The following is a 14,752-nucleotide window of genomic DNA, read 5'->3' on the forward strand; positions in this document are numbered from 1 at the left end:
CCATGCCGACCTGATGGGCGGGAAATGGCTGCGCCATCATCATCTCTATCAGCTTGCTCCTTCAGTATCAGGAGTTTGCAATCAAATAAATCGACCCGTTGGGGTAATTTTCCAAAAACTGAGGAGTGGAAAAGGCCACAGGCTCAGAAAACTCCCAGCGCCAACGAGAGTTCCGGCGCGGCCGATATCGCTGTCCGAGGCGGTCGAAGTCTCGAGCATGAGATGAGAACGCGGCGTCACTTCAGCCCTAGAGGCCGAGGAAACCTTCGCAGCTGTAGTTAGCGGGAAATCCCAGAGCTATGTCGTGTTGAGGAGGTCGGGGCGTGTCGGGAGGTTATGAGGGGCGGGGGAATGGAACGGGTTCCAAATTACCTCTCGAAGAAAATTCCTGGTTTGACACGACCATGCACAAATAGACAATAGTCAGCGACTGATTTCTCGATGGAATGGAGTTGGAGTGGGAGGAGATCCAACAGCAGAGCGATGGCAACCGTGCATATCGAGCCATCTGACGGCCGCAAAAACGGCGTTTGACCGGACGTCGTGAAGACTTCGCGCTAGACCGCATTTGGATATAATTTCACGTGAATATTAGTCAGCATGTTGGCGGCTGTTGATTTGGCCTCGCTTAATTAGCTTATTCTGGACAGCGACAGTCGAGAGCCAAGGGGCAAAGCCGCCTGTCTCATTTCGGCTTAGTGCTTTCTGCACTTGCATATTTATTTCTGCGCAAACCCATTCTTCCCAATGATTTCTCTGTTCATCCTGACAATCGCCGCCCAACAGTAACCTGTATGGTCACCTCGCAGCTGAGAAATATGCGCTTGTGATTGCGGTATTTCCGGAGGTCTTTCCAGCAGGTGCTGCATATTGATGCAGAGTATGTACCTTTTTTTTCTTTCATCCTGGTTCGTATTGCTTTTGAGATGACAACTCCTTTTTTACTTCTTTGCTACCGAATCGTCCTTGGGGAGACACCCGGATCTTCCTTTCCCGGTTGATCCGTTATTTTGCCAAATAATTTTGTCTGAAAATATTAGCTATGTTGAAACGAGACGAACTCTGGCTGCCAGCTTTAAACACTTTGCTAACTCAATCCGTGCAGTAAGTGTGGGCAAGATGTCACTCTCCTGTGGGTAACAATAGGTAAACGTAGGTTATTCCTTTTCTTATTAACTTGTGCCTGTTATTCTATGATGAAACCTTTTCCTTATTCGCAGTTTCCACGCTAGCCGTCGCATGAACCTAATAAGTCGACGTGTCGTTGAGCGGAATGTCCTACCTTGGATGTCTGATTTTTCATATTCTCTCGTTGATTTATCCTCGTCGATATCTACGTACAGTGCTGATGATACATAGAAAATTCAGGCAAACAAAATTTTCCTTGCGATGCGGACCCCTATCCAAGAAGTATATCTTCTAAAAGTGGAGGGATAGCGATTGGGATATCTTCGCTCATCAAATTATTTACGCGAGACCTTGTAACCCATGCCCCAAGATTTCGACTTGGGGCTTGGTGGATATCTACCTGCTCAAACTACAGATATAATTTTAAGCATTTAGAATAGGAAATAAATTGAAACTTTCTTAATCCAACTCATTTTGTGTATTTTTCTCTTTTGAAGTACTCCGTACTGTTTGCGGTAAAATTCGCCGTATTAACTAATATCCGAAGAGGCCCCATACTCGATTATCTAAGCAATATATTTCATCCGTATGAAGGCGAAAACAGTATTCTAACCATCAAAAGGCGGAGTTCTATTCAAAAGCAAATGCACATGTGTCTTCCCGGTGTTTACCAAGCAATATATCTCTACTCCAGTGGTAGAACTTTTTTTCTGCCCTGGCTGCACCATGCAAAGCGTGCGGCTCTCATTGCGCCAGATCCATCAACGCCGATTGAGAGCTAGCTTCTGCCACCCTTGTTCCAGGCTCATCCGTGAGTTTCAGACCTCGCAATCACTGAGAATATCTCATGGAGAGCCCCATGGCCTCCCTAGTTCGGCCACCGAGGATAACGTTTCGAGAAGCGCCCCAGAACCCAATACAACCACAGACACCCAGCATGCCGCTCCGGCTGGGCTGACAGAGCCACAGGTTCGGTCTGGAAGTACAAAGGCGGATTCAAGACGGGATAGCCGCCCTTATGGTTCTGCATTGCGACGATCTATGAGAAACAAGATATCTCCGGAAAGATCTGCTCCGGCCGTTATACCATCATGGTTTCAAAAGCGTAATATCATTCTTTCGAACTCGTCCTTGGAAGCACTTCAAGCACTACCTCATATTGTAGGTATCGGCCAGTCGAAACAAGGCGCGGATGATATTCAAGAAGTTACACAGGGGGGTGAAGGAGGTGGTGCGGGCGACGGAAAGCCGCCTAATGGCTCGACACCGGAATATCGCTATATGATAAGCGAGGAGGTCTGGAATGAGATCCGCACTGCGATTCAAGCGGGAATGACTCTCCCTGCCCCTCATTATGCGGATGACCCGTCCGCGAGGAAGGTGCATTTAGTTCTCCAGTATCCTGGAGATGGTGGAATACTTTTTCTTGATGCCGTGGTGAAAAAAGCTGCCGCCAGTTTCGGGGCTCACATGATTACTCTAGATGCACAAGATATTGCCGAACTCCATGCTCAGCAAGAGAAGGATGAAGGATCACCCGAAGGTCTAATGTCTTCGTTGGGTTATGAAGTATATCGCCCTACGAGAAAAGCTTCGTCCCAAGGTGCAGAGGAAGAGGCGGAAGAATTGGATGAGGGCGAAGAAGAGAGTGAATCACAAGAACAGAAACGTAGTTTTACGTTACCTGTCTCGAAACTTTCTGATCCTGGAGCCTTGGGGTCGTCAATCTTGGAAGGTCTGTTTGGTGGAAAGGCAACAATCGGGGTGGCTAAGATGGTTGCCCCACAAGGACGTGGGGGCAGATCTGTGGAAGACGAGGCGGATTCTGAGTCTCTACGGGTTGTGAGCAAGCTTCTATCAATACCCAAAGAAACACCAGATACATCTGTTACGGGGAACATCCTCGAACAATCAGGAGAAGAGCACCAGAAATCAAACTCTAGTAAGGATTTAATAATCCAGATCCAGGATTACAACGACCTTTTAAATACAGCGGGTGGTTCCGTTTTTCTAACCTCCCTTCATAAAGCTATCCAAGTTAGAAGACGAAAGGGACAAAGGATTATTGTGATTGGAACAGTCTCGTCTTCAGAAATCGACAGGTCCTCGGGAAAAACGTTTCCAAAGTTGATACCAAGAGACTATGATCGGTTCTCAACGACAATTTTTGTGACTCCGTCTATGGATTCTAAAAATGCAGAGAAAAAATTTGCGGAAGACTCGAGAGAGCGGATATTAGGCATTAACATCAGACATATGCAAAATATGCTCAAAACGCGGCTAAGGGAGCCTATGACTCTCGAACATAGTTTCCTCAGTCATCAAAAATGGCCTCTGGAGAGCTCGATGATCAGATCGTGTGGTCTGGATGCTGGGTATTGGCCATTTGACCTCGTTCATCGGATTGCAACCCTAACGCTTGGCTCTGTAGAGAGAGCCGAAAACTTAGAGCTCCGGCATGTCCAGCAAGCCATTGAAGTTTTCGAGAAAAGCGATCGAGTCAAGTGCGAGTGGATGGGGGAGAAACATACCGCTGTCAAGCTTGGGAAACAGGCGCAAAGTAAACCCCGACTGGACAAGTCTCGTTTAAAATGCAACTCGCACGAGGAAAAGCTACTAAACGGGGTTGTGGATGCGGAGAGCATACGTACTACCTTTGCAGACGTTCATGTGCCTAAAGAGACCGTCGAGGCTCTGAAGACATTGACGTCTCTCTCACTTGTTCGTCCAGATGCCTTTACATACGGCGTTCTTTCCACTGATAAGATACCTGGCCTGCTGCTTTATGGCCCGCCGGGAACGGGTAAAACGCTTCTGGCAAAGGCGGTCGCGCGCGAAAGTGGTGCTACCGTTCTTGAAGTCAGTGGATCTGAAGTCTACGATATGTTTGTTGGTGAGGGCGAGAAGAACGTCAAGGCAATCTTCACGCTTGCTAAGAAGCTTAGCCCTTGTGTCGTTTTCATTGACGAGGCTGACGCAATCTTCTGCTCAAGAACGGGTGCAAGCAATCGCACTTCGCATCGCGAGCTCATCAATCAGTTCTTGCGAGAATGGGATGGCATGAGTGAAACATCGGCCTTCATAATGGTGGCAACAAACAGGCCGTTTGATCTTGACGATGCGGTTCTACGGCGTCTCCCGCGCCGCCTTCTGGTCGACCTGCCGACTGAACAAGACCGCCACGCGATCCTCAAGATACACCTCAAAGGCGAGGCACTCGATGATGCTGTGGACCTGGCCGATATTGCCCACCGAACTCCCTTCTATTCGGGCTCAGATCTCAAAAACATGTCCGTTGCTGCCGCTCTAGCGTGCGTCCGAGAGGAATACGATGCTGCAGGCAACCACAAGGGCGAGGAGCCGTACCAATACCCCGAACGCCGTACATTACGGCCTCACCACTTCGACCGCGCGATGGAGGAGATTAGCGCGTCCATTAGCGAAGACATGTCGTCGCTCACAGCTATCAGGAAGTTCGACGAGAAGTACGGGGATCGGAAAGGGCGGCGAAAGAAGACGGCCGGCTGGGGGTTCCATCCGCCCGGCGTGCCGGAGAACACTCTAGACACGGGTCGGGTACGGCACTAATGAAGTGGTTCGGGGCGTTTGTCTTTCTATATACGGGAAAAATCGCAGTGGTAGAGGCGCATGGGTTTCGGTGGGCCGTGCAAGCTGCTGATAGAATGTATGTAATTGTATACCTGAGATGATAGATATGTATTTCTAGGCTGCCAGCAGTTCCGAGTGGCCAGACCAGCTCTCGACCGAGCTCGCCTGTCGGTTCCGATTCACAGCCACTGCAGGGCTCAGGCTCAGCAACAAAGCTAGTTAGTTACTTAACTAGGCCGGCGACGGCCGACGTCACGAGCATCGTGATATCACCGCTCGCTGGTTGCCGGAGAGCTTCTGCTCGCGCCTCGTTATAGCGTCCAGCGACCCTATATATCGCCCTCTGGCCAGCTCGGCGCCCCAGCGGAACGGCAGAGTGGGCAAACGCAGGCAGCGGAAGTCTGGGCTGGCAAAGTTTACTTTTTTTTTTTTGGTTCCCGCCCGCTGTGGTTGCACTGCGTGCTTTTTGCTCTGCTTCCTCGCATCAATTCCTCCTCGATGCGGCTGCAGTCCTGCCCTTAAATCCTACCGGTTCTCGGGGCCGCCCACGCTCGTTCACGCCCTCTTCTTCAGCTGCCCGAAATCCCTGTCTTAGTGGAAATGGACCGGCCCCGCCATAGCCCCGAGTCCTCGTCCCACCCTCGCCATCCCGCGCTCTTTGCGTCGCTGCAGAGAACGCCGCGCGTCCCGGAGGCTGCAGGGGCCGATGCTTCGAAGGACTCGCGCGAAAAGGCGTCTAGGGAGGCGAAGCGCTACCTGCTTCAGGTCGTGCGGAACGACTGGACTTACGAGACGGCCCCTCGGTCCCCAGCTCTTCCGTCTCCCTTGTCAAGCTCATCAGACGAAGAACCACCCCCGCCGCCCCTACCCAAAGATCGAGAAGTACTGGAATGGAGGTTGCGAGAAGAGGACACCTCGGGTTCGGAGCAAGAAGTGGAGAAAGATGCCGGCCAAGATGCCAGCGATCCGTATCGATTCGATTCTCCGGATGCGGTCGAACAAGCCGTCCTGGAGCGACGGAGGAAGCGGCGAAAGTTGATTGAGGATGAGATGCAGTGGAACCGCGGGCTTCGAATATGGGCCCATCGACGCGATGCCTGGACGGGGGCTAGGGTCATTTCAAAGCCATCGGCCCAGCGAGAGGCCCAGACAGCCTCAAAGCCGTGGGCGAGCAGCGATGAAAGCGCCGGAGGCAGCATCAACGGTGCCAGCGACCTCGAGACTCTGGAGTCCATTTCTCGCGTTATCTCCGCCGATTCAGCACCCAGTGCTACGACCGCTTCTACGGGCGAATCCAGTGCGCCTCCCGGTGATGCTATCAGCAGAAGCACCATAGTCGTTCCCCAGACAGAGCCTCTGGCGGACTCCCCGGAGCCTCTTGTTCCTGTCGTTCCGCCTATATTGCCTGACTGTAACCCATTTCGTGCCTACACCACGCCGGCGAACTACCCTGCCATATACAACAAGCTTGTCGTCGAGGGCAACACGCCCGCGGTGCCTGTCAATCTCTCGCATATGACACGCGCACTTGTTCAAGGCTGGAAAAAGGAAGGCCAATGGCCCCCCAAACCCACCCTTGCGCAAAACGTGCCCGTGGTCAGGAAAAGACGGTCCCGACTGCACCGAGAATCAAACAGCAAGGCCGTGGCAACGACCGTTGGCGGAGATGATTCTGGCAGCAGAAGGAGATCAATCGGTTCAAATGTCACTGGTGCTGTAAAAAAAGTACTTGGCTTTGCGACCATGCATCCTGGACATCGATTCCATATACGGGGATCCAGCCAAAGCGGTGCCCCTTCTGCAGGCCCACCAGCCTAAGACTCTACGTTTGCCGGCTGCAGTGACCTGTACTCCATCCCTTTTGGCCAATATCATCCATTTTGCTTTTGAAATTTAGGGAATACGAGTTTGCGTTCTCCTTTGTAATCTCTTGACTCCGTGAACCGGAGAATCCGGCTCACCAACACCACCTGGAAGGTTCTTTTTCTTTTTGGCTGTACCTGGAGTTTGATATCCATGTACATACATACATCCGTACTATCCATATGTATACACTAATCTATACTGGGGAATATGACTTGTTTCGGGCCGCCAGCCATGAAAGGCACGCTGGATAACACTGCTATGCTCTAACTTCTTCCCATGCAACTGGCATTCCACAACTCGGCAGGAGCTGGTGTGAAAGGGCTATAAGGCCCGTCACCGCCCTTACGACTTCCTGAGTTCTATTTCCCTTTCTCCCCCTAGCTAACGCCGGCCATTCTTTGGGAGCAGCCATAGATGCTCCCAGACAAAATCCAATCCACGGTCGTCTTAACTCCAAGCAAAAGGTGTATATGGCCTAACATCTAGTTATATTAGTAAGACCTCTATGCTCTGCATTTATCTAGCTAGTCAAGGCTGGCCTTTGCAGACAAACCCACCTGTCCTAGGCCTCTCAAGCAACTACGTTATAAATACGTTTCTGGTCTCGAACAAGGGAACAAGAACGATATTAATGGTACGGAGTACAGTCGTTGATATGGTCTCAGCAGGCCATTCTTACTCTGTATTCGAAGAGTGTTCAAGCGGCCAATCGTTATCCCAGTGGAGAGGAACTTTGAGTATTTTGAGCCGCTACCCTCTTTATTAAGCCAAAAGAGTGGTTGGATGATCTTGGTAGGCGGTGCGCCAGTGTTGTCCAATCTTCAATACTACACACTTAGTCTCTCGGCGTGTTGATAGAACTCTTCAGGCCGGTTTGCCAGGTCGAAATACTTGCTGGCAAGAGACAGAACAGAAACTTGTGCGGCAGGCCGGCGGTGAACACATCGAGAGGTGACAATTTCTACTTGTAGAAAAACAGTGTGCGGTAAAGTCTGACCCTAGAAAAGGGAAAAAAATATCTTGAGAAAGAACTGGAGGGGATTTCAACAAAACAATCAAGTGTTTGACTTTCGGCGGAATGTTTATTTGAGTATTTATGGTGGATCCATGGATGAAGAATAGCTTTCAATTCAGTTCTACCACCAGTGAAACACGGTAAATCTGTATAGTATTTCTATGGTGCCTTTTCTATGTGTAAAGAGTATCTATCTTAATATTCCCGCTCCCATGCCTTAATACTTTTGTGTGGTGGGTAATTGTACCCACGTTATTCATAGTGCTGTGGATGAAAATGTCCACAGTCTATCTATAGCACCAAAGAAAACCTCGACGGTCGCCATAAACTGCGTTTTGGCTAAATCTCCGGTCAAACACGATGGATCGACATCGACCCGCTTATTTTGGGTTCCTCTGCGCACAAAATATTGTCCGTTATGCAGAGACCAGTCATTTTTCAACCATATCTGTAGCTGTTTGGTAGCGAACTCTCGAACGCCGTGAAAAAATGTGGGTGTATCAGTTATTGTGGCTGGAGCGACATCAACAAAACAAGGCTCCCTAGCGGCAGATGGATCGAGAAGTGAGGTGACTGCAAAGAACAGGAATTGTTTGAAATATTCCACATAATGTAATAATGGAGCCGCACGTTCGGATATTCGGTAGAAGAAGTCGATGGCAGCGAGAGACGCAATAATCGTTTCCAGGAGGGAGATGAGGGCAAGTAAAACCGGTGGTTCTTCAAGCAAACCTGGGTGATCAGTTAATAGCCGGAATGCATGGCTAACAGAGTTGAAGTACGTCATCAGGGATCCTTCAATAAGGGAGACGTATTGATCGTTGGCTGTGTTTACGTCCAACAATATATCCATAAAGACTCGAGTAGTTGCCTGTAGTAATGGCCGTACAAGGATCCAACCGACAGGGCTGCTAAACGCTGACTCCACATAGACAGGGAGTACACATTGCAGGAAAAACGAGCGCAGACATGGTTGGCGATAGTCTTTATCGCTGTACTTGTGATCCATCGCTTTAAACAGTTGGTCAACAAGATACATTTGGTGGCCATCTACCGCAGCTCTTTCCGACACATTCTGAACAAACATCACAAGCTGCTTCGCAATCTTGGCAACGGACAATCGCACACCATAGCTTCTCATTTTAGCAACCACATATGTGGGGTCAGAGGCGGGCAATGGGAATGTGCTTGGGTCCAGAAAAAACTCGTCTATCTGGCAAATTCCCTGAGAGTGTTCTTGCAAGAACTCCACTACCTTGTGAACAAAATCAACATAAGCGCCATGAAGAGGACCGTTGGGGCTTCCGAGCTCTTCGTAGTTTCGACGCATTGTTGCCATTAGGGTTTGAATCATCTCGCAGTATTGACCGCTCATATTCATATCTACATCATTTCCCTCTTCGAGCTCGGTCAGGTGCTCCCTCATGTTCGAGAGAAGACAGGATATGAGTAATACTCTTCTTTGACAGAACTCTTCTAGTGATATTTGGTATTTTCCATCAACTCTGCCTGCTGAAAATGGTAAATTTTTCAACAGAGGATCCTCGACGTCTTCGTTAAGGATGGCTGTTGAAAGTATGTGCTGGAATTTTAACATTGAACCCCTTTCCGCCAGAGACTCTATCCAATAATTGAGGATTTGATTTCTGCATTCCGTAAAAGCACCAGGTCCACTTTGTATAAGGGTAGCGAGGAAATATGGCATGAACCGTCTCGTTTGGTCGGTGATTCTTAGGGATGCCCATGAGTCGCCATTGTAGGGGCTGAGGTAGCTGCTCCATTGGGTAATCTGGTACCTGACAAGCAAACGAGCGACATCTATCCATGTATGTATCGTTTTCACAAGTAAAGAGTCATCGGGTATCAGCTCTTCTCCAAAAATACGTGATATGAAACGTGAAAGTGTAGGCCGGATATCGGTATTGACATAAGAAATTGCAGGGTCTACGGCTTTCGCCTGTTGGCTGCATATTTCGTCAAACCCAGTCCAATCACCATAGTCTTGACTATCCTCGCTCGTGTCCACCACTGTTCGCGATTTCTCAGCTTGCCGAGTTTCAATGGCGCCGTATGCGCTCAATAAATCTAGGATCTGACAGACAACACTATTCAATCGCTTGACAGATGGATCAAACAAAGAAAAGAGCTTTTCCAGTGGCAGTTGTTCTATCAATATCTTGCCTTGAGATAAAGTTCTTGCTGCCTCCAACGCTCCTATCACACCACCTAAAGCACCATTGATAAGAGACTCTATTTGTCTTTGGTTCTTACCAATCGCATTCTCAATTGACCTTTGATCGAAGACGGACGCTGGAATATTTGCATTCTCTAGTTCGGTTCGGGCGAGTGCATGTTGCTTTAACATTTCCACAGTATAATCAGTGTGCCAACTCGCAAATTCCACAAGACCCGAGTCGCACTCATTAGTCGACAGTTTAAACCGAACTAATCTTGACCAGGACTGCAAGTTGATACTGCACGCTTCTTTATGAGAAGTCATAGGGTGCACTAAATGCCGGATAGTTTCTAGTCGCGGCCGGCAGTCATCTGGAACCGCCCAGTATAGAGTACAAAGGAGGTCGTGGTGGTTTCGGAGCGCATTCAAGTCTTCCTGGCGTAAGGGCTGTTCTTTAGGGTAAACGCGCCCGTGGTTAGGTAATAGTCTCCAAGCGATGTTTCGAAGTTGCTTTTTCTCCTGAATTGTAGCCATGGAGCGCAGCCCAAAACCGGCAATTTTCAGGAAGATTTGAAAACAGGTATCTCTGGATTCATTGACTTCAAAAACTACAGGCCTGTCAAGATCATCAAGAAACTTCGGAGATCCGTACACGGTTTCATGATGTAGGTTGTGGAATTGATTTCCTGCGAAAAGGTCAAAAAGTATCTCGAGAATCGGTTTGCAAGATCGCCAGCCCCATCCTTTAATTAAGTGGAAACATCTGTGGAATAACGCCTTGATATACCTAGTGAAGTGGGGGCTCTGGATAGCATGGCTTTCGTTGAAAACACCTAATATCCTCGATATCAATCGTGTGACAACAGACCAGTTATCATGATAGTCTTTAAATCTAAGCCCGACACAATATATGCCAAGATCATTGAGTTCTTGGAGAGGCAGAATAGAAAATAAACTGTGCCAAGCTTGCTCAAAATTGCGAATATCCACAGCACTTTCATTGATAGTGAATGATGCCAGAAAAGCCTTTGTCAAGCTGTTATCAGTCAGTGTTTTCCCTGGTAGATTTTGGCCACGAGTGATGTGCATGGCTACCAAGTAGGCTTCCATGAAGGGATACTGCCCACGAATCCCGGTTTCTCGGTTTTCGAGCCGTTTATTATCCTCGAGAAAACGACGGACGCAAGATATTCCTGGAACACTCAAAACAATTTGAAAAATCTGGGATGAGATATCTTGTATCACCCTGTAGACTTCTGAAAGCTTCATTTGGGCAATCAATTGATGGGACGCAACTTGGTGTACTTGATTGGCGAGTACTAAACTATACATGCCGACCCGAAGGCGGTATAGAATGTCATCGGCACATTGCGTCGCAAATATATCTAGACGGGATCCCTCAACTAAAAGAGAAAGGCATCTGTCGACAAATAATTTTCTATCAACAGGGTCGCTAAAAGAGAGATTCTGATTGATAAACAGAACTATCGACTCTAAAATATGTGTGGCTTGGGAACAAGCCGAAGTTGAGGACGTATCAAATCCTGTAGGGCCGAGGAAAACCTTTTCAAGTAAGAGTTCAAGTTCGGAGTAAATTGTATCATTCCAAGGGCCCCATCGATAGGTGTGGTTATCATAAACTATCAGAGAATGACCGCAATCTACGTCAAGGTCTCGGATATGAATATTTAAAGAACGAGAAAATTTGCCACTCCCAACGAACGTAGACTCGTGGAAATAAGTTCCAATCTGTAGGGGGAAGGTGTCGAAATCAATAGTATACGATTGGGCTGTTCTGAGGCCCTTCAGAGAATGAAGTTCATTGGTTTCTTCGGACCATACGGATAGAGCTTGAACTGGCTCAAAGTCATGTTGAGGTGGTTGTCGATACTCAACAGCATCGGCATCAATATGTCGAGGTATTCTCTTTTTTGGTTTCCTTACTTTTTTGACTGGATTATTTGACGTAGGCAGTCTTTGGGAGACGGTCCCGGAGATACCGGGTGGTACAATGGGGCCAATACTCTTGTGTTCCGCATTTTGTTTTAGTGAGATGATCCTTTCCAAGGGAAATCGATTGCCCTTGCGTACGCGTCTATAGTCTGCGTTTAGTGCAGATAACGTCTTTTGAAATAATCCAGGGGCTTGCTTTTTAGAAGGCGTCTCTCGACTATCATTGACTTCAGCGGATCTTGGAACATGTCTCTTGAAAGACGAGACCACAAAACCGTGTCGTGCCAAGCGGCTCTGATTAAATCGGGGCTTTGATGGTCTTTTAGAATTTAATGAAGTGATGTTGCTGTGATTGGACGTCAGGTCCACATCGGTTTCGGCTGGTTCGCCTACAAGGGCTTTTTCTCTGCTATTATCACACGACTCTATAGGAGTAGAATAGCCTGTGATTTTCGAATTTGCGATTGCCTGGCGGCTGGTGCTCTGGGGCGCACGGTTGGGGGTGTTTTGAGGTATTGTGCCAGCTCTCCATTGGCGCAGTGTTTCATTAACATCCACAGTGTCATTTTTATTATCGAGACGGAAATATTTGCGATTTGGACTTTGTCGAGCATTATCTCGTCGTTTCCGGGCACGTCGAGCTGCAACACGAAGAAACTGTGGCGGCATTATTGGGCCTCCCTTTTCAAAGGCCGGCAAATCCAGTATGCTCAGCCTCGCTACCTGCGGCGGTCTGTGTTGAGTCCGCGGTCTAGTATTTGTGATGTTGGGTGACCGAATAGTTGCTTGACTGGAACGCCGCATAGTCCTAATTGCGGCGTTATCATTCTCTTTCCTACGCTTCCTCGGACCTACAGCTGCACGGCCACCAATACCTCCACGACGCCGTGGTTTTGGTGGGAACATGTAATCAATACGATTATCTTCCGGAATGTCATCATCTTGGTCTTGGCCCATCATTAGTAGCTCTATAGCATTTGGCTTTTTGGTGGCCGTTTCGTGGGAAGACCGGAAAGCGTGGACGAGTTCAACGTCTGAACTGGATTCGTCAGATATCAAAAATGCGTTCGGATTGTCATCGCTTCTGCTTGTTCTGCCCCTCTCTATTTTTCGAGCTACACCTTTGGCATTCTCCTTTTCACGGTGGGAAGAGGCCGCTGTTTTTTTTGAGGTCTCCTTGGCTCGTTTCTCATGATCTTGAAGATCGAGTCTCAGCCACGATGCTGGCAGTACACCTTTTATCTTCCTTTTCATTCTCCTCAATTCCGGAGAGTATCTACTTTCAGGGGCTTCTGGTGATGAACCGATATTAACTGGAAGCTCATGTATTTCACTAGAATCATCAGATTCGGGTTCGGAGAGAAACTCAGCTAACAGTTCCTGAATTGTTTTTGCCCTTGGACGTGGATCAGTAACAGGAGTGACAATGGCAATAGGTGTTATATCACGAGGGAGACGAGACTGAGCGGTATTTTGCTGCTCATTGTTAGAATGAGCGGAGGATAGGCTGCCAGATGGTGGTGGGGAAAGAGGTATATCAAAAATATTTGCGCTATCCGATTCATTAATAGATCTGATATTCGGGTTTGCAGCAGTGTTGGCTTTATTATCGGGAGTACCGGTCAAATTCGAGCTGCCTTCCGTAGATTCGTCCAGTATCTTGCGGCGTTTATTGCGAAGGAGGTTCCTATGGGTGTCAAAGGTCCTGATTACTTTTGACGTGTACTTTCTTCCACTATGCCTGTTGACGATGAGGCAAGAGGGATTCACAGGGGGCGGTGAGAGAGAGGCTCTCGATTGAATCTGGCCTGTCATTCCAGGAGAAGAGGGAGGGCACTCGAAGGACACGTTAGGACTGCTTGAGGGGGGAACATTTTCATCTTGATAGCTCTGAATCTGGCTTCCGTCTGATTCCTTTTGGGGGGCATGATCATTGGTGTGAACCCGAACAGGCTGCAGACCTCGTGCTTTTAAAAGGCGCTGATACTGCGCATTTTCCAGGAGATAGGGGTGGAGTTGAATAGCGTTTCGTTGCCTTAAGGCCCTTCCATGCTGCGCGAAGTCAGGTACAATGTCGTTACCTGATATGTCTTCAAAAATAATGTTTTCCGCGTTCGCATTTGGCAAATCGGGAGTTTGGGCGTTTTGGCTTCGGGGAGGGTCACCGATTCTAGGTGAGAAAGGCGAACAAATCGTAGAGGGCGGGGAGGTCAAGGGAGATGAATCGGGGCTATCAAGATGAAGGCCGGTCGGTGTTGTGGGGCTCTTTCGTGTCGGTGTGGCAGGGACGTGGGGGGATATGTGCTCCTCGAATTGTAGCTCGTCTGGTGAAGAACTTGGATCCTCCAAAGAAAGAACGCCAGCGTGGGGTTGAGGAATACTCGGAGTATTTGTAGCCTTGTTTGATCGGGAGCATAGGCTAACATTTGCCTGCAACGGGTCATCCTCCAAGTCACCAATCTCTTGTGGACCACATTGTCTAGGTTGACGGTGAGGCTGAATGAGAACAGCCACAAGACGGTCTATTTGAGGTTCCTCGGGAGCTCCTCGCAGTCCATCATCGTCATCATCTGCGTGCTTCCCGTCGTCTGGAGGAACGGAAGCACATGTTGTAACGGGCCCTTCTATTGTCTGGGTCGGTTGCTTTGACTCGAGAAGCTCAAACTCTTCCTCCTCATCAGAGTCGGGTACAAAACCACGCTCTCGCCATTGTTCCATTTGCAGCCCATACCTCTATCCAGTCACCTATATTCAAAGAACCGGGAAAAAAAAATAAAGAAGCTTGTAGCAACTGGCAGAGAGGGAATTGGCTGCTGATAGCCAGACGCGTCGATACGGACGCGCCTCAATGTCACGATCCAAGCGTTTTAATTGGGTAACGAACCACTAACCAAGTGATTACTAGCCACTGGTCACTAGCTTATGTAATCGGTTATAGGTAAATTTGCTTAGTAATACACATTCAAGACCCTTGCATCTGAGATTCACAATAACCACATAGAGGC

The 14,752-nt window shown here is 48.5% G+C and overlaps 3 protein-coding genes across 3 annotated transcripts; 2 read left to right on the forward strand and 1 right to left on the reverse strand.

Moving 5' to 3' along the window:
• Positions 1-1,854: 1,854 nt before the first annotated feature.
• Positions 1,855-4,716, forward strand: LOZ57_002874 (uncharacterized protein; the record flags this gene model as incomplete). Its single annotated transcript, XM_049251932.1, has 1 exon — positions 1,855-4,716. The coding sequence occupies one exon, from the start codon at positions 1,855-1,857 to the stop codon at positions 4,714-4,716; it is 2,862 nt and encodes a 953-aa protein (XP_049109250.1).
• Positions 4,717-5,337: 621 nt separating this feature from the next.
• Positions 5,338-6,555, forward strand: LOZ57_002875 (uncharacterized protein; the record flags this gene model as incomplete). The annotated part of the gene is made up of 1 exon (XM_049251933.1): positions 5,338-6,555. The coding sequence occupies one exon, from the start codon at positions 5,338-5,340 to the stop codon at positions 6,553-6,555; it is 1,218 nt and encodes a 405-aa protein (XP_049109251.1).
• Positions 6,556-7,874: 1,319 nt separating this feature from the next.
• On the reverse strand, positions 7,875-14,465 carry LOZ57_002876 (uncharacterized protein; the record flags this gene model as incomplete). The annotated part of the gene is made up of 1 exon (XM_049251934.1): positions 7,875-14,465. The coding sequence occupies one exon, from the start codon at positions 14,463-14,465 to the stop codon at positions 7,875-7,877; it is 6,591 nt and encodes a 2,196-aa protein (XP_049109252.1).
• Between the last annotated feature and the right edge of the window lie 287 nt (positions 14,466-14,752).

This window comes from Ophidiomyces ophidiicola (genome assembly GCF_022830035.1).
Source record: "Ophidiomyces ophidiicola strain CBS 122913 chromosome Unknown scaffold_8, whole genome shotgun sequence".
Taxonomy (NCBI): domain Eukaryota; kingdom Fungi; phylum Ascomycota; class Eurotiomycetes; order Onygenales; family Onygenaceae; genus Ophidiomyces; species Ophidiomyces ophidiicola.